Raw genomic sequence first — 27493 nt, 5'->3', positions numbered from 1 at the left:
TGGATAATTAAAAATATAAACAAAACTCAAAAGGACTATTTATAATAACCAAAGCTGAAAGAACTTATATTGCAGAAAATATTTCACTGTGACATTTTACATCGGTCCCCTCTATTTTAAATCAAAGATAAGCTAAGATACCATTCCTCAGCCTCAGAGTTTTCTGAAAACGTGGCCACCATGTCATCATGATAGGAAATTTCTGTCTATAGAGGGCTCACAGTGTCATTTTGCCCCTTCAAATGACTAAAGAATAAGCTATGATGTAGAAAGTGTGTTGAATAATAACCTTGAGATATGAATTAGGTTAGTCTGAGTGAAGGAGTCTTGCTGGCACAACAGTTAAGTGAAGTAATACACATAAGGTGCTTAGAACAGTGTCTGGCACAAGAGATCATTTAACAACTGCTAATCATGAGGAGCTCTGGTGACATAGTGCGGAAGACATTTGACTGCTAACCAGAAGGTAGGCAGTTCAAACCCACCAGCCACTCCTTGGAAGGAAGATTGGGCAATATACTTCTATAGAGATACTGCCTCGGAAAACCAAGGAGGGGTCACTATGAGTCGGATCTGAATCAACGGCAGTGAGTTTGTTTGGTTTAACTAATCATGATCATCTCAAGTTCTGCATTCCATTCTCAAAAAATAAAACAGAAAAACAAAAATAACAATTTTAAAAGTCACATCATAGAGTGGAATTGATCTATTTTAGAAAGGGAGACACTTCTCCCTGGTAAACTTTCACCTCAGAAGGATGAAACCAAACTGTGAAATTCATCACGATGAGTTGATAAGACTAAGAACACATTGTTTTGTTTTGTTTTTCAAACAAGGAGAGGCTTGTCTCTTTGTATAATATAAAATTAATTTTTAACGTCAATTGAGAAGGGTGAGAAGTTTCCTTTTATTTAATTATATCACTTTGAAAATTCTAATGTTTCATTGAATGAAAATATTTTTGTTTCTGTTCGTGAATTAAGGAAGAAAAAAGCAGAACCCATGGTTTTAACATAAAGGACTAATTTCACTAACACATCTCCATCCAAAAAAAGGAGTGTTTGTTTGTTTTAAACTAGATTTTGGGATAATATTAAACCTAAGACCTAGTGTGATTACGATGGCCACACGGACTCCTACTGCCCTTGCACAGGCATAAATTAAAGACACACCTGACTTTAGTTTGACCTGAAGCAGTAGAGAGAGGGATGAAATTGGCCGAGGTAGATGGAGGGCATGACTCAGGCCTCCTGACTCTCAGAGAGCTGGCAGCATGGCAGCCGTAACCCCACTCTTGGTCCTCAGTTTTCTCCTATCCAGGCAGGATAACAAACGGTAAGCTTACTAGAACACCGAAGCCCCTGGGTTTGTCTATCATCTCCCAACTCCACTCTAGTTAAAGAGGTCTATTCACAGATCTCTTCTAAGGCCTCTCTCGGCAGCCACTCCCCCCATCCTCCCAAAGAAGTCTTCAGTTTCCCAGACCCCTTTGGACTTCAGGTCCCTCTTCATCTAGTCATATCCTACCCATCTTTAGTGGTTCTGTTAAACCACTCTTCCAGGATGCCTTCCCCGACAACTACAGCCACAGTATGTCACATATCTTCTTCCTCTCCTAGCCCTGAACTCCTAAAGAAATATGTCCAGCTGGTGTCTAAAATCCAACATGTCTCACACTGCACTCCTCATCTGGCCCCCAAATGGCTCGACTTATTCCTAAGTGCAGGCTTTCTCTTAACGCCATTACCACCTATCCAAGTTCAAACTCCAAGTCAACTATGTCTTCAAGAGCTCCCATAACAATTTCACGTGTTTATACCTGTATTTATTTAAAAAAAGTACTATTGAGCACTATCAGGTACGAGATACTATTCTAGGCAGCAGAGATATAGCAAGGAACAAGACAGAAAGGGTTTCTGCCTTCATGGAATATTCTAGAAATGGAGACAGCTAATGGTGTACCAGGACCAAATCTTGGGGTTTCCAACTCCCCAGTATCTTGTATGTTCCAAACCTCCTCTCCATCTCAAGTAGCAAGCAGGTCATCATTGCTTCTCTAGATATTCTAAGTGACCTCCTGATCTTCAGTCAACCTCCACGTGCAAGGCTACATCTAGGTCTCTGTTCAACATTTTAATGCAGATTTTAGAAAGAGCTATCCCAAGAGGAAAATCCGGTTGGAGAAGGGTCAGGGGGTCAAGTTTTGTGAAGAACTCAGGACTGTTTATCCAGAAGAAGAGACTTGAGGCACACACACTATGGCTCTCAAGCTATTAATGGTCAAGGTTGGGCAATCGGCTTCCATAGTGATACTGCCTCGGAAACCCAAGGAGGGGTTGTTATGAGTCAGTCCGACTCGATGGCAAGTAACAACAACAACAACATCACATTGAAGAAAGAAGATATCTTTTATCCCAGGTTTGAGGCAGATATGATGGAGGACTTTCTAATTAGTTGTCTGTTCAGTGATGGAATTGGGTGCATCTCAATTCACTGGGCATTTGGCCACTCGAATTTTCAAGTAGTAGTTGAGGTTTAAATGATATTGGACATGTTCAGGGCTTGGCACAGGAAAGAAAACATCACACAGGGGAAAGACTGTCTTTGGAATCAGAAAGACTCGAATTCAAATCCAAGCTCATCTACTCCTTAGCTGTGACATCTTGGATTAAATTCTCAACTTTTCCTGACAATTTATTCATCTCAAAAAAGATGACTTATAAAAATATCTTGCTAAGCTGTATTAACCAAAACCAAACTCACTGCCATTGAGATGATTTTGATTCAGCAACCCTATAAGACAGTAGAACTGCCCCATTGGGTTTCTAATGCTATAAATCTTTACAGAAGCAGAGTGGCTGGTGGGTTCAAACCACTGACCTTTAGGTTAGCAGCCCAATGCTTTAACCAGAGCACCACCAAAGTTCCTTTGTAATAAAAGTTAGCAAGGATATAAAGATTCTGGCACAGTGAGGCAGCCAATCCAATGAGCTATGGAAGCTATTAAATGTTTTATGAAACAAAGGTGATAGAATAGCTAATACTTGCTTATTGTTTACTATGTGTTCAGCATTGTTCTAAGTGCCACACACATACTATCTTATTTAATCTATCTCCATTTTGTTGTTGTTGCTGTTAGGTGCTGTTGAGTTGATTTCCAACTTACACTGACCCCGTGTGGCAGAGAAGAACTGCGCCATAGGATTTTCTAGGCTGTAATTTTTAGGGAAGCAGATCACCAGGCCTTTCTCCCATGGAGCAGATGGGTGGGTTCAAACCGCCAACCTTTGGGTTAGCTGAGTGCTTAACCACTGTTCCTCCAGGGCTCCTTATCTCCATTTTACAGACGTGGACACAGAGGTATATAGAGAGGTTAAGCAACTTGCCCAGGATCCCATGGCTAATAGGTGGTGGAGCCAAAAAGTAAGTTCAGGCTGTTCTTAGAGCTACCACACAATGACAGTGCAGCAGGGAGAGGAAAGCTAAGTATTGAGGTTGGCAGACTTCAAATTTTCAGCTCTTTCACCTACTTGTTGTGGACTCTGGCAAGTTACTTTGTTTCTCTGAGCCTGTTTTCTCAGCTATAAAATGGGAATACCAACACCTTTACCTCAGACAGTTAGGGGAGGATTTAATGCAATGGCCTGTTTAACCATCCTGAATACAGTTTTACTTCCTGAATTAAGAAAGAGACATTGAATTGGACACATTCTATTCTCATTTTCAATGTATATGGGTGGAGCTAGTGTCCCGGGAATTCACAACACATGGAGCAAAGTTATAAGTTCGTATTTTAAAGGCCAGTTTCAGAAAACTCTGGAACACTGCCCTGATAACCCCACCCTTACTCTCCTCTACCAACCACAACTTTATATTTCACCTCTACATCCAAGCTAGGGGTTTAAAGACTGTTGAAAAACAAAGGCTTGGTTGAAAATTTCTTTCAGAGTTTGTGGTCCCATCCATCTTGGTCTCTGGGAGGAATAATTGTATGTGGGCTCAAAAGCACCCTCTCCTAGCAGCGGAGGAAGGGGTGGTATGTAAACTGGCTGGAGGAGTGAAGGACGTCAAAGACAAATGCTGATTAATAGGTTGAAAGTGTCTCTGGATGCAAACCTCAAACCTCCTTTCCCTCCCACCCCCCACTAGCCTGTAGCATGCCAGTGGAGTGAATCAAAAGAGGAGGTGAGAAAGTAAACAGCAGCTGAAAGCATCCTGCAGCCCTGCCTGTCCTTGGCTGAGTGAGCACCTCCCAGCCAGCCAGCTCCTGCCCTCCCTGGAATGTACTTCAAAGGGAAACAAATGACAGTAACCCCTTCTGAGGGTGCTCTGCTTGATTTAAGTGTGTGTGGTGAAGGAAAGGATTTTACAAAAATGGGAGACTGGATTGTTTTAATTATAGAGGGTGGGGTGAGTAGAAACAAATGTAAAATAAATAAAGACAATATTTTGAAATCCGAACATCAGTTACTCTGGTGCAGAAAAAGAACCCTGGTGGTACAGTGGTTAAGCAATTGGCTGCTAACCAAAAGGTTAGCAGTTCAAACCCACGAGGAGAAAGATGTGGCATGTCTGCTTCCATAAAGATTTACAGCCTTGTAAACCACTGAAAACCCAATTTGGCAGTTCTACTCTGTCCTATAGGGTCGCTATGAGTCGGAATCCACTTGATGGCAATGGGTTTGGTTTTTTCTGGTGTAGAAAAGTTGCTCTGGCTGCCAAAACCCTTAGGGACTTCAGAGGAAGAATGTTGAATTATTTACCTTCCTGGGGTGGGGGGGAAGGGTCCTGATATAAATCACTTTTTATCTCTGTGCCAAAGGATTCTAGAAATTCATAGTCACATTTCCTGGAGCCTCCCTATTTGGAATACCTCATCACACATGCTCAGCTGCCAGGCTGTCTCTATAAAAGAAGAGTTGAAACATGAACACTTTGGGGAAGACATTTGTTAAGTCCATAATTATTATCCATGGTATGTTTGCTTTTCTTTTAATTCAGGATATATTTATCAATCATGTACTGTTCCACAATCTGGTTCTGTTATCCCATAGATCACATTAAAGAAAACATTATAGTTTAGATCTTTTTCTCTCTTCACTTACAGAAAAAAAGCTGAATGGATTTTGAAATGCAGAATTTCTTCATACTTTGGTGATCTTACTAAGATCAGAGAAAAGAGGTTGCTTTTCTTTTATGCAAACTTGGTGAACCTCCATTTTGAAAACATTTTTATAACATTTTTTCAAAGGAGTTTTTTTAATAGGGCTGGACTTGGTGGAAAGAGCTCTGTGGTCAAAAGCGTGACTGCTAACTAAAAGGTTGGAGGTTTGCACCCACCAGCTGCTCTGTGGGAGAAAGATGTGGCAATCTGCTTCTAAAACTTACAGCAAATAAAACATTTGTGAAAGCTAGAATGGAAGTTCTTTGACAGTAGTGACCAGGTCTGCTCACTGCTTCCATTCAATGTCTTGAGCATTTGTTGAACAGATAAAGGGATGAACGTCAATAATCAAGCTCCTATGGTAGCATAGTGGCTAAGACACTTGCCTGCTAACCAGATGGCTGGTGGTTCAAACCCACCAGCCACTCCTCGGAAGGAAGGTTGGGCAATCCTACTTCTGTAGTGATACTGCCTCAGAAGCCCAAGGAGGGGTCGCTATGAGTCGGGTTTGACTCGACGGCACATAACAACAACAACATGTTGCTTTTAGCTGCCATGGAGTCAGCTGACTCACTGTGACCCCATGCATTAGAGAGTAGAACTACGCCATAGGATTTTCTTGGCTATAATCTTTTTTTTTTTTTTAAATTATGATTTGGGTGAAAGTTAACTGCGCAAATTGGTTTTCTATTCAGTGATTCATACGCATTTTGTTTTGTGACACTACATTGGCTGTAATCTTGATGGAAGCACTGCACCATCCAGGCTCTTTCAAGTTCCTATTTGTTGTTGTTGTTGTTATGTGCCGTTGAGTCGCTCCCGACTCATAGCGACCCCTCCTTGGGTTTCCGAGGCAGCATCACTACGGAAGTAGGATTGCCCAACCTTCCTTCCGAGAAGTGGCTGGTGGGTTTGAACCGCCAGCCTTCTGGTTAGCAGTCAAGTGCCTTAGGCACTATGCTACCAGAGCTCCTTTAGAAGGACTTAAATATTCTCTAAGTGTTGGATGAAATGACTTCTGATGTCCCTGTCAACTCTGAAACATAATTTTATGTGTATAGTATTTTTTCCTAATAGTTAAAATGTAGACCCATGTTCTGAAGCAAAGACTATAAAATAGTCACCATTTATGTTTCATGATCTTCTATGATATGACACTTTTTAACCTCTCTGAAGAGCTATTCTTCACATAACAAAAAACAGACCTTATAAGCTTCCCCAGACCAGCTCTGTTCACAGCCGGGTGTGTCCCTCCAAGGAGCCCTTGGTCAGGAATGGCTGTGAGAGGGGCCAGCTGGCCAGTTGGACTTGGCAGTGTCTGTGAAGCCGAAGACAAATCTGTGAGAGCTGCCAAAAGAATTCTGCGGCCTCCCGCCCAAACCCCCTTTCCTCGTCCCTGTCGCTCTGGCAACCAGAGGCCAGGCTTAGTCAGCACTTTTGTTTGACAAGCTGCATTCTCCTCTCCACCAACCCCCAATTAAGGAAAAGATGGAGGTAAAAAACACGGCTGAATTTGTTTGGAAATAATACCAGTTTCTCAACAATGCCACCCCTGGAGAAGGGTCAAGGCAGAGCAAAGACTTCTTCACTTAAAGCCTTCCATGCTCTGGGAGTTGATAGAAAGGCCTTGGGTTAAAATGGAGGCAGAAGGTCCCACATCTTCTCATTTAAATGAATATACGCTTAGGAAGAAATATTTTCTTCAGATAAAGCGACAAGTCTGTTTTCATGTCAAGGAATTGTTCTTTTAGATGCAAATAAGGAAGGAGAAGCCTGAGTCTCAACTATTGTCCTTAGGTGCCACTGAGTCGGCTCTGACTCATGTTGTTGTTGTTGTTACGTGCCCTCCTTGGGTTTCCCAGGCAGTATCACTACGGAAGTAGGATTGCCCAACCTTCCTTCCGAGGAGTGGCTGGTGGGTTTGAACCACCAGCCTTCTAGTTAGCAGTCAAGTGCCTTATGCACTATGCTACCAGAGCTCCCGCACTAGGTTCTATGGGTATGTAAATTTATGAAAAAAAAAAAACCCTCTAATTCTCAGTAAATTTATGTTACTCCCAGTTTGCAATCTAGTCAGTATTAGTATTAGTACATTCTCAAGTAAACGATACAACAGAACAAAATACTGCCCAACCCATGTGCCATCTTCACAGTCCTTGCTATACTTGAGCCTATTGCTGCAGCCACTGTGTCAATCCATTTCATTGATGGTCTTCTTCTTCACTGACCCTCTGCTTTACCATGCATGGTATCTTTCTCCAGGGATCGGTCCCTTCTCACAACATGACCAAAGTAGGTGAGATGAAGTCTGGCCATTCTTCTCTCTAAGGAGCATTCTGGCTGCACTTCTTCCAGGACAGATTTGTTTGTTCTTCTGGCAGGCCGTGGTATTTTCAGTATTTTATGTCAACACGACAATTCAAAGGCATCAACTCTTCTTTGGTCTTCCTTATTCATTGTCTAGCTTTCACATGAGTATGAGGCTATTGAAAATACCATGGCTTGGGTTAAGTGCACCTTAGTCTTCAAAGTGACATCTTTGCTCTTCAACACTTTAAAGAAATCTTTTGCAGCAGATTTTCCCAATGCAATACAATGTCTGCCTTCCTGACTGCTGCTTCCATGAGTGTTGAGTGTGGATCCAAATAAAATGCAATCCCTGACGTCAATCTTTTTTCAGATCTTACTAGTTAATAAAACTTTCCATTTTATTTGGTACAGTTGCAGTCATGTCCTTTATGATATTGAGCAAATACTGTGTTGAATTTTATGTTGTAATAGCAAAAATATTCTAGTCCACTTGGACATGTGTGGTTCTTATTGTGTGTTCAATCCTGATACACAAAGGATTTCAGGCAGCCCAGTAACTTAAGATCTACCACCACTACCAGCTGTTGAGTCTATTCCCACTCAAAGTCACCACACAATTTCTATGACTGAAACAGACTAAGCAAATGACCTCCAGTATATTAAGAATGTAGAGGTTACAAAATAGTATTATAAAATGCTGCCAGTTTTGTTTAAAAAAGGTACATATACAGATAAAGACAAAAAAAAAAAAAAAACACCCTAGAAAGAAATCACCAACATCTTCATGGCAGCTCTCTCTAAGTAAAAGTTGGAGCAATTGTTAATTTCTTCTTCATTTTTGAGTAGTTTATATGTTTTCTACATTGAATATAGGTTTTGGGTTTTTGCATGGTAATTTTTTTTCTTTAAATTTAGCTCTGGTGGCATAGTGCCTAAGGCATTTGACTGCTAACCAGAAGGCTCGTGGTTCAAACCCAACAGCCGTTCTGTGGAAAGAAAACCAGGCAATCTACTTCTGAAAAGATTTACTACCTCAGAAACTCAATGCAGCTCACTATGAGTCAGAAATCACTTGATGGTAGTTGGTTTGGTTTTAGTAACAGTAAACTTCACTCTTTGTGGTGGGACAGCTCTGAGTTTTGACAAATGCATAGAGCTGTGAAACAACCATCACAATCAAGACAGCACTGTGCCATTAATCCCAAGATTCACTCAAAAACCAAAACCAAAACTCACTGCCATAGACTCAATTCTGACTCATAGCGACCCCTGTTGGGTTTCCAAGGCTGTAAATCTTTACAGAGCAGACTGCCTCATCTTTCTTCCATGGAGTGGTTGGTGCTTCCCTTTTGTAGTCAACCCCCCTCACCCACACTCCTCAACTTCTGGCAATCATTTATCTTTTCTCAATCTCTATAGTTCTGCCTTTTCCAGAATGTCATATAAACAGAATCCTAAAACACATAGTTTTTGAGCCTGGGTTCTTTCAGTTAGCAAAATGCTTTCTTTTATCTTAGAGGAAAAATCTTAGTAAATTATATGTATATTTAAACAAAAAAGCTGTATGTTTCTGTGAAGATCAAACCAAAAACCATCACCAAAAACTAAATTCTAATTTCTTTTTTAAAAAAATATGATGATACCAAGGGAAAAAAAACAAACTTCAATTGCTTTCTTTTCTAGGGTTGCCATTTCTTGATGAGTCTGAAACTGCCTCATATACTTTTGAGAAATTCCATAAAAACAAAGCTCTCTTTATCGTGGGCAATGGAGAATGTCTTTCACGGAAATCCAGTCTCCATAAGTCTGTGACAAATGCCTGTTAGATGTAGGAGAGATCCCAATTTCCTAATAAGGCTGTGTGCTGCAGGCCTGACTCAGCTCCCCTCCTGCTCTGCAGCACTGCTGTACAGGGAGAACGTGCCACAGTCCAAGGTAATGCATCAGGTGTCAGGTGTAGGTAGCTGAACTCTGCTGTTACTCCTCAAAACCAGAAACAAAACCCATTGCCATAGGGTTGATTCGATCTCATAGCAAGCCCATCTATAACTTATAATTTTCTCAGCTACAATCTTTTTGAAAGCATATCACCAGGCTTTCTTCGGCAGCAATGCTGAGTGGGTTCAAACTGCCAACCTTCAGGTTAGTTGTGGTTGTTAGGTTTCAACTGATAGTGACCTTATATACCAAAAAAAAAAAAAAACCTCACTGCTGTTGAGTCAGATCTGACTCATGTGACCTTATATACAACACAACAAAACACTAACCGGTCCTTGCCATTCTCAGAGTCATTGCCATGCTTGAGCCCATCATCACAGCCACTGTGTCAATCTAACCTGTCGAGGGTTTTCCCTTCTTCGCTGACCCTGTACCCTGCATGATATCCTTCTCCAGGGACTGAGCGCAAACTATTTGTGCCACATAGCCACTTGTAAATTATATTACAATTAATTATATTACAGCCAATTCTAAGTTATAGGGACCTCTTTTAAGGTAACTCTCCTACTTCAGAAGATTTCCTCATCAGTAAGTAGAACTATCTAACCTCTCTGGACTGATGATGCTAATCCTGTAGCTGTTCAACTATCTTGTGGTCTGAGGGAAGCATCTTATGTTACCTTTCCCAGAAGTCCGTGCTCTGCTATGTCTAGTCTCAGCTCCAGTAATAAAAGTCAAAGATGGCAGCTACTGGACCCATGAAGTGGGAAATGATTTTAATTTATGCTTCTGGCCATTCGTTTGGATTACATTTAATCATTTGTCTTCTCTGCTAAAATACACATATCTGAGGGCAGCAATGTTCCATTTATCTTTCTATTATTTTCAATTAAACGAATGTTGGCTGATGAGTAAATGAGGACATAAAAGAAAGAAGGAATGAAAAAAAATATGACCTTCCATCCTGAAATAATGTAGGTTCACTTTAGATTTGTAATCAAACTTCCCTCAAATCCACTTTTTGTTAATATCCTGCCACAATTTCAGTGCCAATGAGCTCTTAGCATTTTAAGGTGTACTTCAGATTGTGCAACAACAATTACTGTTGGAGAGTATTTTTCTCCACAGAGCAACATCACCAGACTACACCCACTCCTCACTTATTGACATGGTTAGTTTCCGAAGACTAGGTCATTATATGAAAATCAGTATTATGCCTAGGTACAGGATGACCACATCAGATCACACAACAGAAGAAGACTACATCATTGTATAACTGCCAAATTACATCATTACATAACTGCCAAACCACTGAGAATCATGGCCCAGCTAAACAAACATATAACCTTAACTACTGTAGGCAATGTCACCCTTGCCTCACGGCTCAGTGTTTGTTACTGTCAGACATACATCATTAACATGCAAGATAGTCAGAGAGTAGTTTTTTCACTGTTGTAAATGCTAAATCAGAAATGAGATAGTTAAGAAGGGAAGCGTAGGGGTATATCCCTAGAGGAATAACGGCACAGCATAAGGAAGAGGAAGGAGAAATGAATGAAGACTGATGTAGCACATAACAATTTATGTGGCATTTTCTCCACTTCTACTGTAGATAGAGCAAAGGATAGGGCCACCCACCTGGAAATTCCCTCTTAGGATAGGTGTAGGACTGCCTGGAGGGTAACAACACTGAGAAGACAGGCTATACAACAAAGGGGAACAGGCTAATTACAAACTGTCCAGTGGGCCAAGGATATTCAGGCAGTAATTGACTACCCAGGGCATGGGAGTATGAGAGAGTGAACAAACAGAAGTCTACAGATAATCTTCCAACCACTTCCCCCATCTCTATACATTTCTGCCAGATGCTGGCAGACCACTATTCAGGTGGGCCAGATGTCTCTTATACTTCCTGTCCATTTCCTTCCCCCATCCCTGGCCTAGGAACATATTATGAAGCCAAAAATCACCAAAAGAAAAAATTAAAACAAAACAAAACAAAAAACACCAGGATGATACATACAACTCACACTTGAATAATCAGGTATCCTGGCAAATGCCCAGAGAATTGTTATAGAACAGTCTAGCACCATTTGCAATTTGGGCTTAAGTAGTATCTTTGACAACAAGGAGCAGGCTGATTCTGAACGGGGAAAAAAAGTACACAATTAAAAAGTGTAGTTAGACCTTTCCCTTACACTTTGTATTAAAAAGATGTATCAGAACCACCCATTCCTTCTCCTCCTCTTAACCTCTCTCTCAAAAATTAAGCCTCTCTCTTTGGCAAAATCTGGATTCCATTTTCCTGTTGCTGTTCCATACTGTAATTATACACTATGATGCAGCAAAATGCTCCAAGTTCCACAGCCTTTAGGGATTCACATTTAAGGAACTTGGTTGGCATTTCTGTAATATGAACCATGAGTATTACATTCTGTTTCAAAGGCACCTACAGTTCGAATAAAGGAAATAATTTGGGGCACTTCTCTCCACCCTTTTTCAGAAATACTTTCTGTGGGAAAGAAGGAGGTAGGGCAAGCAAAAGAGAAACATGGAGTAAGGGCAGAAACCGAGAAACAAATCATTCTTTGCACAACAGTCAATAGCTTTGGGTAAAAACTAACACAAAAAAGAATTAATTGAGGCTCATTCAAATAAAAAGTAGGAATTTATAAATGCTACTATAGTACCATGTAATTTACTCTATATTATAAAATAGAAAAATTATTCCAAATAGATTATCCAAAGACAGAAAAGAGTAATACAATTATTTCCTGCCAAGAAACATGATAATTTATTTCTAAAAACAGTATAAACAACAGTTGTCCTGAAATAACTATGAAAGTTTGGACACAAATCCTCAGGATATGGTACAACTGTAGTTATAGTATAAATTTGTACTCTTCAAATTTGGAGGAAAGTTCAGTTGGACAATGAAACATAATATATATTCATTTCTCTCATTTTCAGGTTGGAGCTCCGGTGGCGTAGGGCTTAAGGCATTTGACTGCTTAACCAGAAGGCTGACAGTTCAAACCCACCAGCCACTCCTCAGAAGGAAGAGTGGGCAATCTACTTCTGTAGATATACCACCTCAGAAACCCAAGGAGGGGTCACTATGAGTTGGCATCGACTCAACGGCACTCAGTTTAGTTTTTGGTCTGCCTTGTTTTCAGATTCTATATCTAAGAAATTAATTCATCATATATTTAAATCATACATAGTATAATATATATGCCCTAGAACTTATTTGATGAGAAATACACAATTCATTTATGGAAGTCAGTGGATATTTCTGAAAACATCAGATGTAACTTGAAAAAATAAAAATTGTGTTTACCCTAACATCCCCTGCCCTGGAATAAAGTTCTCTGGAACAGTTAAAACTACTTATTTCCTTAAATCAGAGACAGGAAGCTAACCATGTATCTTGCTCCATATGAGTCATAAAGCAAAGCCCAGAGAATTAGAACAATAAACTGTAGCTTTTCTCTCTAAAATGTAGCCAGCAAAATTTATGACATCTGCAAATATGAGTTACATTAGTTTTGCAACACAGAAGAAAGAATTCTGCTCTTCTAGAGAGAAGCCACAGAAGCAGGGAAAAAACTGTGAGTTTCTTCAAGGTTCTCTTTCAATCAGTTTTTAAAATATAGCACTGAGCCTGGCCCATAGCAGACACACAGCAACATTCTGTTGACTGATTAAACAAACAAATGAATGAACAGAGTATGGCACACAGGCGATCCATATCCAGGCAGTTTTGCAGAGCTCTATATCAGAGTCCATGATATAAACCATTTTCCTTCTCCCCTCAATTTCCCCAACTCTTTCTCATGCACTGTGCTGGATCAAAGATAGCTGCAGATTCTTTGTTCTTCCTTCCGTGTAATGTCCCCTCCCACTATCTGCTCTAATCTAGGTAGGCTCTGTGACTGCTTTGACCAAGACAATATGGCAAAAGTGACTCTGTAACAGTTTCCAGAGCCAGGCCCTTAGAAACTGGCAGCTTCCACTTCCTGTCTCTTGGAAAACTGTCTCTAGGAGATCTGAGCTGCTACATAACAGGTCTCACTACCCTGAGTCAGCCATGCTGGAGATGTCACACATAGTTGCTCTAGGCTTCATCCTAGCTAAGCCTAGTCTTCCAGCTATCCTCTCCATGGTGCCACACACTTGACTGAAGCCATCTGGGACCCTCCAGATGGTGGGCTGCCACCCACCAACAAAATACCACCAAGTGACCTCAGTCAAAACTGCATGGAGCAGAAGGGCCCAGCTGAGCCCTGCCCAGATTCCTGACCCACATAATTGTGCGATCTAATAATATGGCTATTGTTTTAAGCCACTAGGTTTTGGGAAAATTTGTTATGTAGCAAGATAATTGAAACATGCCCTTTTCTCTCCAATTTTTTTCCCTTTCTCTCTTTCTAAAGATTAGCAGTGGAAACCAATGACAGCCATACTAATATACATCTAGACCTTAGTCATAAATTTTGCTCTGAAGACAGCGCAGACAGAACGTTGGGAAAAGAAACTGGATTCTAACCATGAGGTTTGGAGTAGGGCTTTAGGCCTTCAGTACTTCTAGAGAAAGGTTTACCCCGATTGCAAACACATACCCTCAGCCTTGGCACCAAAATCCATGGCACCTCCACAAGGCACCATGGAAGGCCATACCTGCCTCATGAGCTCCTCCTGGCGCATTCTAATCCTCTCTCTCTCCATCTGGATCCTCTGAAGCCGCAGTTTCTGCTGCTGCTGCTGCTGAGTAGTCAGCGCATTGGGCATGCTCATGAGCCCTGCTGGTGGGTTCTGCGTAGGGTGGTTCTGCTGGCTCAGGCTACTGGGTGCCATTTGCTGCTGGTGTTGGTGATTTATCACTACAGGAGGAAAGAGCATACAGATTAATGACCTACACTACACATCAGGTCCATCTGAACACTGTGCTCTGGAGTATAGATTCTTCAGATTCCTTCCAAAGTACTTTGCTGTTAATCATTACTGTTTAAGTAATTATTACCTTGATTCAATTCATGGAGGCTCAAATACTAGCCCCACTCCTAACTCACCTAGTCTCTGTTTTTGTGTTCTGTTTAAAATCTTATTTCACACCTTCTGTGACTAGAGTACACTGCAAACCTTACACAGAACTTAGTGATCAAAAGTAAATTCCACAGAGGCTACTCTAACTTACCATTTCACGATAACATATGGGTGTGTACACACTTTCTGAGACAATCAGTGAGTTTGGTTTTTTGGTTTGCTATGGCAGAGCTATAGTGGGTACATTAAATGTATGGAATGGATGAATGAACTGATAAACAACATATAAAACAAAGTATGTAGATCAAAGACCTATATGCAACTACCACCCTGTTAATGCTTTGTTAAAAAATGACACCCCAAAGAACCATGAGCTAAGCTCAGGAACAAATGTTTCAGTTTTTTTGCAAAGGGAAAAATTAATGAGAAAGAAATTATACAAAAATGCTAACCATGTGTGTGATTCGATAAAAGGCACTGGAAATGTTGAAGCTTTTCAGAATTCTTCATCTGTGTTTATCAACACTTTTCATTATCAGCATGGTGATCCTCACTTTAGAAAAGAATTTTTAAATCCTTCAGAAAACTCTATCTTTGCCATCCCCACACAAAATGGATTTTTAAAAGAACCAGTTTTTTCCAAAAGTTTACCAGTCAAATTTACTTAACTTCCGCAATAGCAAAAAACATGTTTTTCAGTCTATTTGCACATAGACCAGAGCCAAAGACAGCAAGGTACAATTTTATATGCTCATTTCATTTCTGAAAAAAAGGCCTCCATTTTTGTTGTATTTGGTATTACCACCTTTGAAGGATAAAATTATTGGAAATTTCACTGAAAAGCCCAAAGTTAAATATCTTAGATCTTTAATTTGCTATAGACATTATGTGGAAATATGTTTTAAAACTAAATTTTCAAGCAGCCCAATCAACTATGTAAATCTCACATTTCAAATGGCACTGAAGTTAATGCTATGCTAACAACACTGATCTGGTGGCCAAGAGCTAGTTGTTGTGGCTAGTTCAAAAAAGCAGATTGTATGAAGACAGAATCACATAGCTAGATTCTGGAATATGTATGTATGTAAGTATGAATGAACAAATATGTGTAGACATATAGGTATATGCATGAAACCAAAAAACCAAACTCACTGCCATCACGTGGACTTGACTCATAGAGATCCCTCCTTGGATTTCCAAGGTGGTACCTCTATAGAAACAGATCACCCAATCTTCCTTCCAAGGAGTGACTGGTGGGTTTGAACCACCAGCCTTCTGGTTAGCAGTCAAATGCCTTAGGCACTACGCCCCCAGAGCTCCCTCAGGCATAGACACATATAAAAATAAATGTATATATGTGTGTGTATGTTGTTGTTGAGTTGGATCCGACTCACAGCAACCTTGGGTTTCTGAGGCAGTATCACTATGGAAATAGATTGCCCAACCTTCCTTCCAAGGAGTGGCTGGTGGGTTTGAACTGCCAGCCTTCTGGTTAGCAGTCAAGTGCCTTAGGCACTATGCTACCAGAGTGTGTGTGTATGTGTGTGTATATATAGAGAGATAGATAGATAGACAGATAGATAGATAGAGATATATATTCCCTGGGATGGGGGTGGGGTGAAATATTCTTTTTTTTTCATTCATATACTGACTCAAATATTTATTGCATGTGCCAGGCATTGGACTTGAAGCTGGATAAACAGCTCCTGCCTTCACAGAAACTCAAAGCTGGTGATAGCATTGAATGAGGTAAAGGGATGGATTTTTTGTGGCTTGTTGGAAGGCTAGAACTTTAGGCTGTGTAAGGGACTTCAGAGATGGTCTAGTCCAGTTAATTTATTTAATGAAAGAGCAACTTTCACCCAGACAGATAATGGGACACATTCTGGATAGTGTCAGGCAGAACCAGCACCAAAATTGAGGCCCTATGTCAGGTCATCCACCTGTTCTTTCAACTGGCCTTGACCACCCTTTGCCATGCCTCACACTGAAGAACAGGATCAACTGCTGAAACCAAGAGCATTCCTGTAAATAGAGCTTGCCTTCAATGGCAAAGAGGTAGCAACTACACAACAGACCATCTGTACAGGACCAGGGCCCAAAGGTTGTCCAGGTTACAAATAGGAAGGGTTTGTGGAGGGTTTGGATAAATGTGCAACCCTCTGCTCAATAACAAATGCTAGCGGGGGAGGTAAGAATACTTAAGGTATATTGCCTAAAGGTTTAGGTTTTCCTTTCAGAATTAACTCTACCATCAAATGACTAAGCTCCTGGTACCACCTCTGGAAAACAAGAGGAGCTTGGTAAATGATCTGATGAATGAATGAAACCGGTGGATATGTCTTATTCACTTAGTTTCAAAACTGAAAAAAAAAGTATAATTATAATTTCTATTTGAAGAACTGTGGAGAGAGGTCAGGGACTACACATTCAAATAAGATGAAATCCAGATATCCAAAGGGCTTAATTCACAGAACATTTCAGGTGAGAAGAGGGAGGCATAATGGGAATATGATGATTATTTCAAGGAACAGGCATTTTTGAACCTTCTGAAAAAATATGTGCCTATTGTTATTATATAATCTCTACAGACAAAAAAAGATGGTCAGCTGTGTCTGTAAAAGAAATGTGTAAACTGATTACTGGTCTGATAAAGCCTGGTGAGATTCCCAAGACTTTGGCCCCTAGTCACCTTTCCTGAAACAAAACGTGTATGAACTGCTGTATGGAAAATGAATCTGCTCTGTACACTTTCACCCAAATCACAATAAAAAAATTTTTTTGAAAAGAAAAAGGTATTTTCAATAATTAAGTCATTGGTCTTGCAAAATTCAAAAAAAGAAAAAGAGAGAGAGAGAGAAAGAAAAATGTGTAAACTGAGTATTTCCATGATCAGAAATTCCCAGACAAGGAAAAAGAAGGCTCGGAACACACAAGTTATTAACCCTATGCTAAGTTGTACTGATGCTTCAAAAAATTAAAAACCTGATTTTGGTCTGATAAAATCATTGACATGAACAATAAACGGGAGGAGGCCCATCTTCAGTGACTTAAGTAGACTGCCCTTGTCGATTTATAAAATGCTGCACCAGGTTTATGCACAATGTACTCTGTTATTCAACTCTACACAGCAACCAGATACTGCTTAGAAATTTTATTAATTTCAGAATCCTTATCTGAGGGACCTTAAAGTGTGGAGAAGAGCTCTCCCAAAACCATCTTTGCTAGTCTTCAAAAGACCAGACCTTATAGAGGCATCCATAAGGAAGAATGGTAGAGATGCTGGTTTTTCCCCCTTAATTTAGAGTTGACCATTCAGACTAAATATTGCTGGTTATTAACTGTAGAAACTGGGAATGAGTAGAACTGAGGCAGTGGCTTTGTTATCAAAGTAAAGTGCACACCAACAAAGACGTCTATATGAGGATATTCACTGCAGTATTATTTATAATAGCAAAACACTAGAAACAATTTTAATGCCCATCAGTGGGAAATTATGGACCATCCATTCAGAGGAATTCTATGTAGCTCTATAGGTACTTACACAGAACAATCTCTAAGAGACATTGTTTAGAGGGAAACACCCAAGGGCATAACTGTACGCATGGATATGCTACTATCTGGTGGTTATATATACGCATTAAATCTCTCTAGAAGGATATACAAGAAACTGGCAGCAGTGGGTGCCTCTGGAGAGGAAACTGGGTGTCTGGGATGGAAGGAGATCTTTCTTTTCCTCTGCTGTATTGTTTGAAGTTTTCCCACGTGCATTCATTATTGCTTATAAAAAATGCAAATGAAAATTGGAAAGTAAAAAATATACAGGGATAACATGCCAATATATGCATCAAACTCAACATTTTCTTGGTGCAGTGAAAGGAAGTAACCCCAAAATGATTTGAGAAAACAACTAATAAGGCTTAGATATAATCAAGGTCATCAAAGCTAAGAGCCCATCGGTGAAATTCCCTCACTGTACAGATGAGGAAACCAATACCCAGAGTAAGAGTGAATTTGGTCAAGGTCATAAAACTGGTCAGTGGCCTAGAAAACAGATGTCCTGACGCAGTGCCTACAATTCAATCTATGACTAAACTGCTGCTCCCTGCAGCTCTTTAATTCAAATCATCTTTCAGTCTTCTCTGAGATGGAAGCTTATGAGCTTCACTGATGGCTGAGGTTCTTCCCAGCTACCATTAGTGAACATTTTGGTTAAAGATAATATAGAAGGCTCCTGATCAAAAGGGAGAAAATGCAGTACAGAATTTCAAATTCTCATAGACTCCAGACTTTCTAGAGCCATGGAGGCTTGAGGAACCACTGAAACTATTGCCATAAGATAATCTTTAACCCTCAAACCAGAAATTTCCTGAAGATCTTAAAAGTTTGTAAGCAGCCATCTAAGGTACAACTATCAGTCTATCCCTGTGCAAAGTAAAGAAGAGTGAAGAAAATCAAAGACTTATGAAAAGAATTAGTCCAAAGGGCTAATGGACCATGCAAACTTCAGTCTCCATGACCCAGAGACCAGAAGTAGACTGTGCCCAACTACCACTACTGATTGTTCTGAAAGAGATCATAGTGGAAGGTTCTGGATACAGCAGGAGAAAAATGTGGAACAAAACTCAAAATCATGAAAAAAGATCAGGCTTACTGATCTGCTAGAAACTGGTAGAACCGCTGACACTATGGCCCTTAGTCAACCTTCAAACTAGGAAATGAACTCACCTTTGTGGCTCAACTTTGGGCCAAATAGTAGATAGTTCTATAAGGTGAATAACAACACCAGGGAGGTACACACACCTTAGAACAATCAACCATATGACATCAAAAGGACAATGTTTGCCCAGGGATCAAGCTCAGAAGGCAGGATAGTATAGGAAAGAAGGACAAATGGAAACAGGAAACACAGGGAGGAAGTGGGACGAGTGCTGTTACATTGTAGAGATTGCAATCAATGTCACAAAACAAAATGTGTGTAACTGTTGAATGGAAAATTAATTTGCTCTGTAAACTTTCATGCAAGTCACAATAAAAAGTTAAAAAAAAAAAATCTCCTGAAGTGTTCTTAAAACCAGACAATAGTTCAGCTTAACTAGTAAGGAATGTCTGCCTTGAGCATTACACTTTTTTAAGGGCTATCTATGGGATTAAATTGACAACAGCAACTCAACAGATTAGACAGGGGCAGTGAACTTATCTAAAAAGGGGAAGAACAACTCAGAAAAGGAGGGTGAGAATGGCTTCACAACTGGAAGAGAGTATATTCAGTGTCACTGAACTGTATGTGTTGAAACTTGAATTGCTGTATTTTGCTGTGTATGTTCTCAACAATAAAAATAAATTAATTCAAATTATACAAAGAGAACACACTGTTTTTGTTAGCTGTTCAGAGAGACAATGAGGAAGCTAAGGGAAGAGATGAGTACTCAGGAAAGCAGGATAAGGTAAGGCATCTAAATTTCAATGAACAAAATACTCCTTGGGGATAATATCCGAGCACATTTTAGGGAGAGAACAACAGTTCCACTTAAAAACAAAAAAAAAGACGAGCATCCAAAACACAGTATTAAGCCAAACCAGATTGAGGGCAGACTGCCATGAATAGCCTCAAAAAGGTGAAAGACCTCGTTGGCTCTAAACCTTTGCCAGTCCCCACAAAAAGGAATAACCCAAACAGAAGATTTCTCCATCGAAACAGGAATGCATCAAAACCAAAGCAGGAACATCTATTTTTTTTTCCCCTAAAAAGAGTCAGAATTTAAATCTCCATAATTTATCTTTTTCTTTTTTCATCTTTTTTTTGGGGTGGGGGTGGGGGTGGTAAGGGTGCAAATGGCTTTGTCTTGTGTCTTTGGAAATAGATATACCATGCTCTGCAGATAAGAGACCAGAAAGATTTTATTGGTAGTATTTGGTATAAAATAAAACACCAAGAAAAACCAACTCTACAACATTTGAGATATGAACACCCTTTTGATTCAATAGCTGTGTCCTTTGTGACTCTCTGGTGAAACAGTAAGCATGGGAATGGGGAGGGGTGAGAGTTATTCATGTTGGTTAATCCCTCTGGTTAATGCTACCAGGACAGTGTACACTGATGCACCCTATGACCTATCCCAGCAAATGTAGCTGGTTACATCTTCTACAAAGCCCCAAGAATAAGTGCAAGGCCAATGAGGGCCCTCTCACTCAGTTCTTAGGCCTGCATGTCATTTGCCATATAAGAAGTAAACATGGAAAAGGCAGGGACTTCACTCTTGAACTTTTGCCTTTTGCAGCACCAGGAAAAGAGAACAACCACTCATAGAGAAAGTGCTTTGGCAATTTCTGCCTGCCAGGAGCTGCAGACGATGAGGGAGGCCAGGGAATCAGAGGCTGCCCAGCATACCTCCTGGACTGTTTGACAAATGTCTTTTTTGGCTTTAGAGAAGTTCAGTGGCTTGCTTTTCTGTGACCTAAGCTTGCTTCCCTCACTTTTAAAATAGGCTTTGGTTAATCACACACACACACACACACACACACACACACAGTATCAAGTGAAAAAACAAAACCGTAAGGTTAGACTCAAATACAGAAACTGTCACTGATCGCATAGGACTGGCTCTGAGTGGATTTTGGAAAGGACAAGCAGTGCTGCAATGGCTAAAATGATCCCTAAGCCCTATGAAGACACCAATTACTCTATTCTTTGCAAATATTCTTTCCCAATGCACATATGAGTCTGGGGAGTGTAAAGAGGAATACTTGTAGTTGGTCATGCATTTCTCAGCCCATTCTTAGTTGCCTCTGCACCCTTCTGACAATAAGCTTCTCAGCTGAGGTATCTCTATTCCAGGTACTGTCAGCTGAAGTTTAAACAATATGTGCTTTTGTCAAAATGTAAGAGACACAATTCTATTTAAGCTGACGATTAAGGCCTCCCCAGGCACTCTGATTTTTTTCACTTCTCATTGGCCATTTTCTCAAACTGTTCTACCAGTAATGAAGACAGTTTCACATGGTCGACTATGGTTCATTAGTTTTATAAAAATATAATATCTACAAGACCACACTCAGGAAAATAAATAATTAAATGGATAAATAAATAAGTAAGGACAAGAGAAACATCTCCCATGCAGAAGAATTCCAAATAGTTCATATAGATACACAGTCTTCAGCAGAGGAAGCATAATCCCCCACTCCTTGTGTATGGGCTATGCACCGTGACTTCTTTCCAAAGAGTGCAGTACGGAAACGGGTAAGTAAAAGCCACCTTTGCAGTGGAGAAACCTGACAAACAGTACCTTAGCCTGATGATCAAGGTCACTATCAACAATATAAAATCATGTTGATAGTAGGTATCACTGAAATGATGAGATGAAAATGATACTTGATCACTGTGGTCTTCTTCCCCAAAACCCATAACTTCATTCTACTCATGAGAAAAACATCAGACAAATTCTATTTCAGGAACATTCTCAAAACATCTGACCAGTACTCCTCAAAAATGTCATGATCATCAAGAACAAAGAAAGTCTGAGAAACTGATACAGCCAAGAAGAGCCAAAGGAGACATGACAATTAAATGTAATGTGGGGTCCTGATGGGATCCCAGAAGAGAGAAAAAAAAAAAAAAATTAAGCAAAAATGAAGAGAATCTAAATAAAGTATATATTTTAATTAATAACCATATATCAATATTGGTTCATTAACTGTAACAAATGTATCATAACAATTAATGTAAGATGTTAATAATGAGGGAAACTGGGTAGGGAAGAATATGGGATCATGGCAAGTCCTTATTATCTTCTACATTTTTCTAAAAAAACTCTAAAAAATATAGTAAGAGAGAGAGTGTATGTATACGTGTGTGTGTGTATGTGTATATGTGTGTATCTATATAGGAGCTCTGATAGCATAGTGCCTAAGGCACTTGACTGCTAACCAGAAGGCTAGCAGTGCAAACCCACCAGCCGCTCCTAGGAAGGAAGATGGGGCAATCTAATTCTGTAGGGATACCGCCTCAGGAACTGTATCAAGTGCTGAGGAGCAAGGATATCTCCTTGAGGACTAAGGTGCGCCTGACACAAGCCATAATATTTCCAATCGCCTCGCATGCATGTGAGAGCTGGACAATGAATAAGGAAGACCGAAGAAGAGTTGATGCTTTTGAGTTGTGGTGCTGGCAAAGAATGCTGAAAGTACCATGGACTGCTAAAAGAACTAACAGATCTGTCCTGGAGGAAGTGCAGCCAGAATGCTCCTTGGAAGCAAGAATGGCCAGACTTCGTCTCACCTATTTTGGTCATGTTGTCAGAAGGGACCATTCCCTGGAGAAGGATGTCATGCTTGGTAGGGTGGAGGGTCGACGAAAGAGGGGGAGGCCTTCAACGAGATGGACTGACACAGTGGCTGCGATGATGGGCTCAAGTATAGCAGGGATTGTGGGGCTGGCACGGGATCGGGCAGTGTTTCGTTCTGCTGTGCGTGGGGTCACTCTGAGTCGGAAAAATACTCAACGGCACTTAACAACAACAACACCACCACCTCAGGAACCCAAGGACAGGTTGCTATGAGTTGGGTCCGACTCGAGGGCACATAACAACAACAACATATATCCACATACGTATATATATATTTAGTTGTTCCCAATGTGCTGGGCACTGTGCCTTCAATATTCACTATGAATTCATTTATTGAGAGGACAAAAGAAATGATATAATACTAATTCAAAAGGAAATAGAGTCTACAGTGTGTTCCATGGGAGTAAATATGTATTAAAAAACAAAAACCAAACTCACTGCTGTTAAATATGTATGTATTAAATACATATTAAGCTTTTTTTTTTTTTTTTTTAAAGGTGCTCCTAGAAGTGTTCTATGGGAAAGTAAGACCTGGAAATGCTGGGCCAAACAAAGTTAAAAGAATTTATTTTAATGCAGGATTTCTCACAGCCTTTAATACAATAACGGGCATTAAGATTTTCTAAGAGGGAGGTGTAAGAGGTAGCACTTCCTAAACTTGCAAGACCAGTGTTCAGAGTAGGAATACTGGGAAATGCTGGTCCACTGCAACTTCAGCATATGTCTTGGATGAGTACTGATTCAATAGAATTAGTATTTATTAAGTTCCTAATATGTGCTCCACTCTTTGATGTCAACTAAACATCTGCCCAAGTCACAGAGCCAGGAAGTGAAAATAGCAGCCAGTGGATGCCGAACAAAGTGGTTCTGTGTACCTAGAATTGACTGCTGTTCAAGACACAAAGGTGTTCTGCTAGCACAGTGGTTAAAGCATTTAGCTGCTAACTAAAAGGTTGGCAGTTTGAACCCATTAGCTGCTCTGCAAGAGAAAGATGAGGCAGTGTGCTTCCATAAAGATGGAGCAGTCCATAACCCTATGGAGCAGTTATACTCTATCCTATAGGGTTGCTATGAATTGAAATCGATGTGATGGCAGTGGGTTTGGCTTTGTTCCCCTTCCCCCTGATCAAGACATAATATAACAAAGCAAAACAAAATAATAGGAAAATCAAGGGTTACAAAAGACTGTCAGAATATCTGCTGAAATTCTCCACAAGCAAATGTTGATTTAACAAGAAAATTTTTTAAGTGTTGTGTCTTTCAGTTTTAAGTTCAGTTCTGTATATTCAAAGTAATCTCTTTTAAAAAAAAAAATTGCTTCTATGATTAAAGTAACATTGTTGTTATTAACTGACAGTAGATTCCACCTCATAGCAACCCCATGTGACAAAGTATAAACACCCCCACCGAATTTCCTAGGTTGTGATCTTTATTAGGAGCTCTGATAGCACAGTTTCTAAGGCATTTGACTGCTAATCAGAAGGCTGGCAGTTCAAATCCACCAGCCACTCCTCGGAAGGAAGATTGGGCAATCTACTTACAGAGATACCACCTCGGAAACCCAAGGAGGGGTCGCTACGAGTCGGATCTGACTTGACGTCAGAAGGAAGGTGTCATCCACTTCCCAAAGAATTGGCCAGTGAAAACCTTATGAATAGCAGTGAAACACTGTCTGATATATTACTGGGATACTTTATGAATAGCCCTGAAACACTGTCCAATACAGTGCCAGAAGATGAGACCCTCAAGTAGGAAGGCCCTCAAAATATGACTGGAGAAGAGCTACCTGCTCAAACTAGAGTTGACTTTAATGGTGTGGATGAAGCAAAGCTTTCAGGATCTCCATTTGCTGATGTGGCATAACTCAAAATAGGAAGAAACAACTACAAACATCCATTAATAATCAGAACACGGAATGTATGCTATGAATCTAGAAAAATTGAAAGTTGTCAAAAATGATATGGAACACATAAAGATCGATTTCTTAGGCATTAGTGAGCTGCAATGGACTGATTTTGGCCATTTACAATCAGATAACCATATGATCTAGTACGTCAGGAATAATAAATTGAAGAGGAATGGCATGACATTCATCATCACGAAGAATATTTCAAGACCTATCCTGAAGTACAATACTGTCAGTGATAGGATAATATCCATATGCTTATAGGGGAAAACCACTTAATACTATTATTCAAATTTACACACCAACCACCAAAGCCAATGCAAAACAATGCAACCAGTGCTGTGGAGTCAGATCCCCAACTCATAGTGACCTCTCCTTGGGTTTCCATGGCAGTATCACTACAGAAGTAGATTGCTCAACCCTCCTTCCAAGGAGTGGCTGGTGGGTTTGAACCACTAGCTTTCTAAGTTAGCAGTCAAGGAAATTGACAAAACATACAATCAAGATGTGTTGATTATTACTGGTGATTGGAATGCAAAAATTGGCAACAAAGAAGAATCACCAGTAGTTGGAAAATATGGCCTTGGTGATAGAAATGACACTGGAGATCGCATGATAGAATTGTGCAACACCAATGACTTATTCATTGTAAATATCATTTTTCAACAACATAAATGGCAACTATACACATTCACCAGATGGAATACACAGAAATCAGACTGACTATGTCTGTCAAAAGAAGCAATGGAGAAGGAGCTCAATAATTTTAGCCAAAACAAGGCCAGGAGTTGATTGTAGAAGAGACCATCAACTGCTCATATCCAAGTTCGAGTTGAAGCTGAAGACACTTAAAACAAGTCCAGAAGAGCCAAAATATGACTTCAATTATATCCCACCTGAATTTAGAGACCATCTAAAGAACAGGTTTGATACACTGAACACCAATGACCAAAACCAGACAAACTGTGGGATACCATCAAGAACATCATACATAAAGAAAGCAAAAGGTCATTAGAAAGACAGGAAAGGAAGAAAAGACAAAATAGATGCCAGAAGAGACTTTGAAACTTGCTCTTGAATGGAGATTAGCCAAAGCAAATGGAAGAAATGACAAGATATAAGAGCTGAAAAGAAGATTTCAAAGAGCAGCTTGAGAAGACAAAGTCAATTATTATAATGAAATGTGCAAAGACCTAGAATTAGAAAACAAAAAGGGAAGAACATGCTTGGCATTTCTCAAGAGCTGAAAGGATTGAAGAAAAAATTCAATCCCCGAGTTGCAATACTGAAAGAGTCTATGGGCAAAATATTGAATGGTGCATGAACATCAAAAGAAGATGGAAGGAATACACAGAGCTGTATCAAAAAGAATTGGTCGATGTTCATCTATTTGAGGAACAGATGGTACTGAAGGAACAGATTGTACTGAAGGAAGAAGTTGAAGCTGCCCTGAAGGAACCGGTGAAAAACAAGGCTCCAGAAATTGATGGAATAGCCATTGAGATGTTTCAACAAATGGATGCCACCCTGAAAGCACTTACTAGTCTATGCCAAGAAACTTGGAAGACAGCTATGTGGCCAACTCACTGGAAGAGATCCCTATCTGTACCCATCCCAAAGAAAGGTGATCCCACAGAATGTGGAAATTATTGACCAATATCATTCGCAAGTAAAATATTGCTGAAGATAAATTCAAAAACAATTGCAGCAGTATATTGACAGGGAATTCCAGACATTCCAGACATTCCAGAATGCAATGCAATCAATGCTGATGTCAGATGGATCTTGGCTGAAAGCAAAGAATACCTGAAAGATGTTTACTTGTGTTTTATTGACCAAGCAAAAGCATTCGGACGTGTGGATCACAACAAATTATGGATAACATTGAGAAGAATGTGAATTCCAGAACACTTACTTGTGCTCATGAGGAACCTGTACGTAGACCCAGAGCCTGTTGTTTGAACAGAACAAGAGGATACTGTTTGGTTTAAAATCAACAAGGGAGTGTATCAGGGTTGTATCCTTTCACCATGCTTATTCAGTCTGTATGCTGAGCAAATAATCCAAGAAGCTGGACTATACAAAGAAGAACACAGCATTAGGATTAGAGAAAGACTCATTAACAACCTGTGATATGCAGACAACACAACCTTGCTTGCTGAAAGTGAAGATAGTTTGAAGCACTTACTAATGAACATTAAGGACTGCAGTCTGCTGTATGGATTACACCTCAACATAAAACCAAATCCAAAACCAAACTCACTGCCATTGAGTTGATTACAACTCATAGTGACTCCCTTTGAGTTTCCAAGGTGGTAAATCTTTACGGAAGTAGATTGCCCAGTGTTCCTTCCATGGAGTGGCTGGTAGGTCTATCTGAACCATCAGCCTTCTGGTTAGCAGTCAAATGCCTTAGGCACTATGCCACCAGAGCTCTTTCCTCACATAAAGGAAACAAAAATCCTCACAACTGAACCAATAAGCAGCTTCATGATAAATGGAGAAAAGATTTAAGTTGTCAAAGATTTCATGTTACTTGGTTCCACCATCAACACCAGTGGAAGCAGCAGTCAAGAAATCAGATATCCACATGGGACATCAAGCTCAACTGGCATAACATACTACTCAAAACATTGTTCCACCTTCTACTTTGGCGAGTAGCAACTGGGATCTTAAAAGCTAGTAAGCTGCCATCTAGATGCAATGATGGGTCTCTCCTCATCCAGAGCAAAGAAGAATGAAGAAAACCAAAAATTCATGGAAACAATTAGTCCTAGCGACTGG

The 27493-nt window shown here is 40.0% G+C and overlaps 1 protein-coding gene across 1 annotated transcript in view; it reads right to left on the bottom strand.

The window, feature by feature from the left end:
- Positions 1 to 27493, bottom strand: part of WWTR1 (WW domain containing transcription regulator 1) — a 169553-nt gene that overhangs the window by 11426 nt on the left and 130634 nt on the right. The window contains exon 3 of the mRNA XM_007940185.2: positions 14093 to 14295. Coding sequence (XP_007938376.1) covers positions 14093 to 14295 — 203 coding nt within the window. The remainder of the gene's footprint in view (positions 1 to 14092; positions 14296 to 27493) is intronic.

This window comes from Orycteropus afer, unplaced genomic scaffold (assembly GCF_000298275.1).
Source record: "Orycteropus afer afer isolate SDZICR_OR568_19922 unplaced genomic scaffold, OryAfe1.0 scaffold00066, whole genome shotgun sequence".
NCBI classification, from domain to species: Eukaryota; Metazoa; Chordata; class Mammalia; order Tubulidentata; family Orycteropodidae; genus Orycteropus; species Orycteropus afer.
Note: the sequence above shows the minus strand (reverse complement) of the source record. Positions and strands in the feature narration are given on the sequence as shown.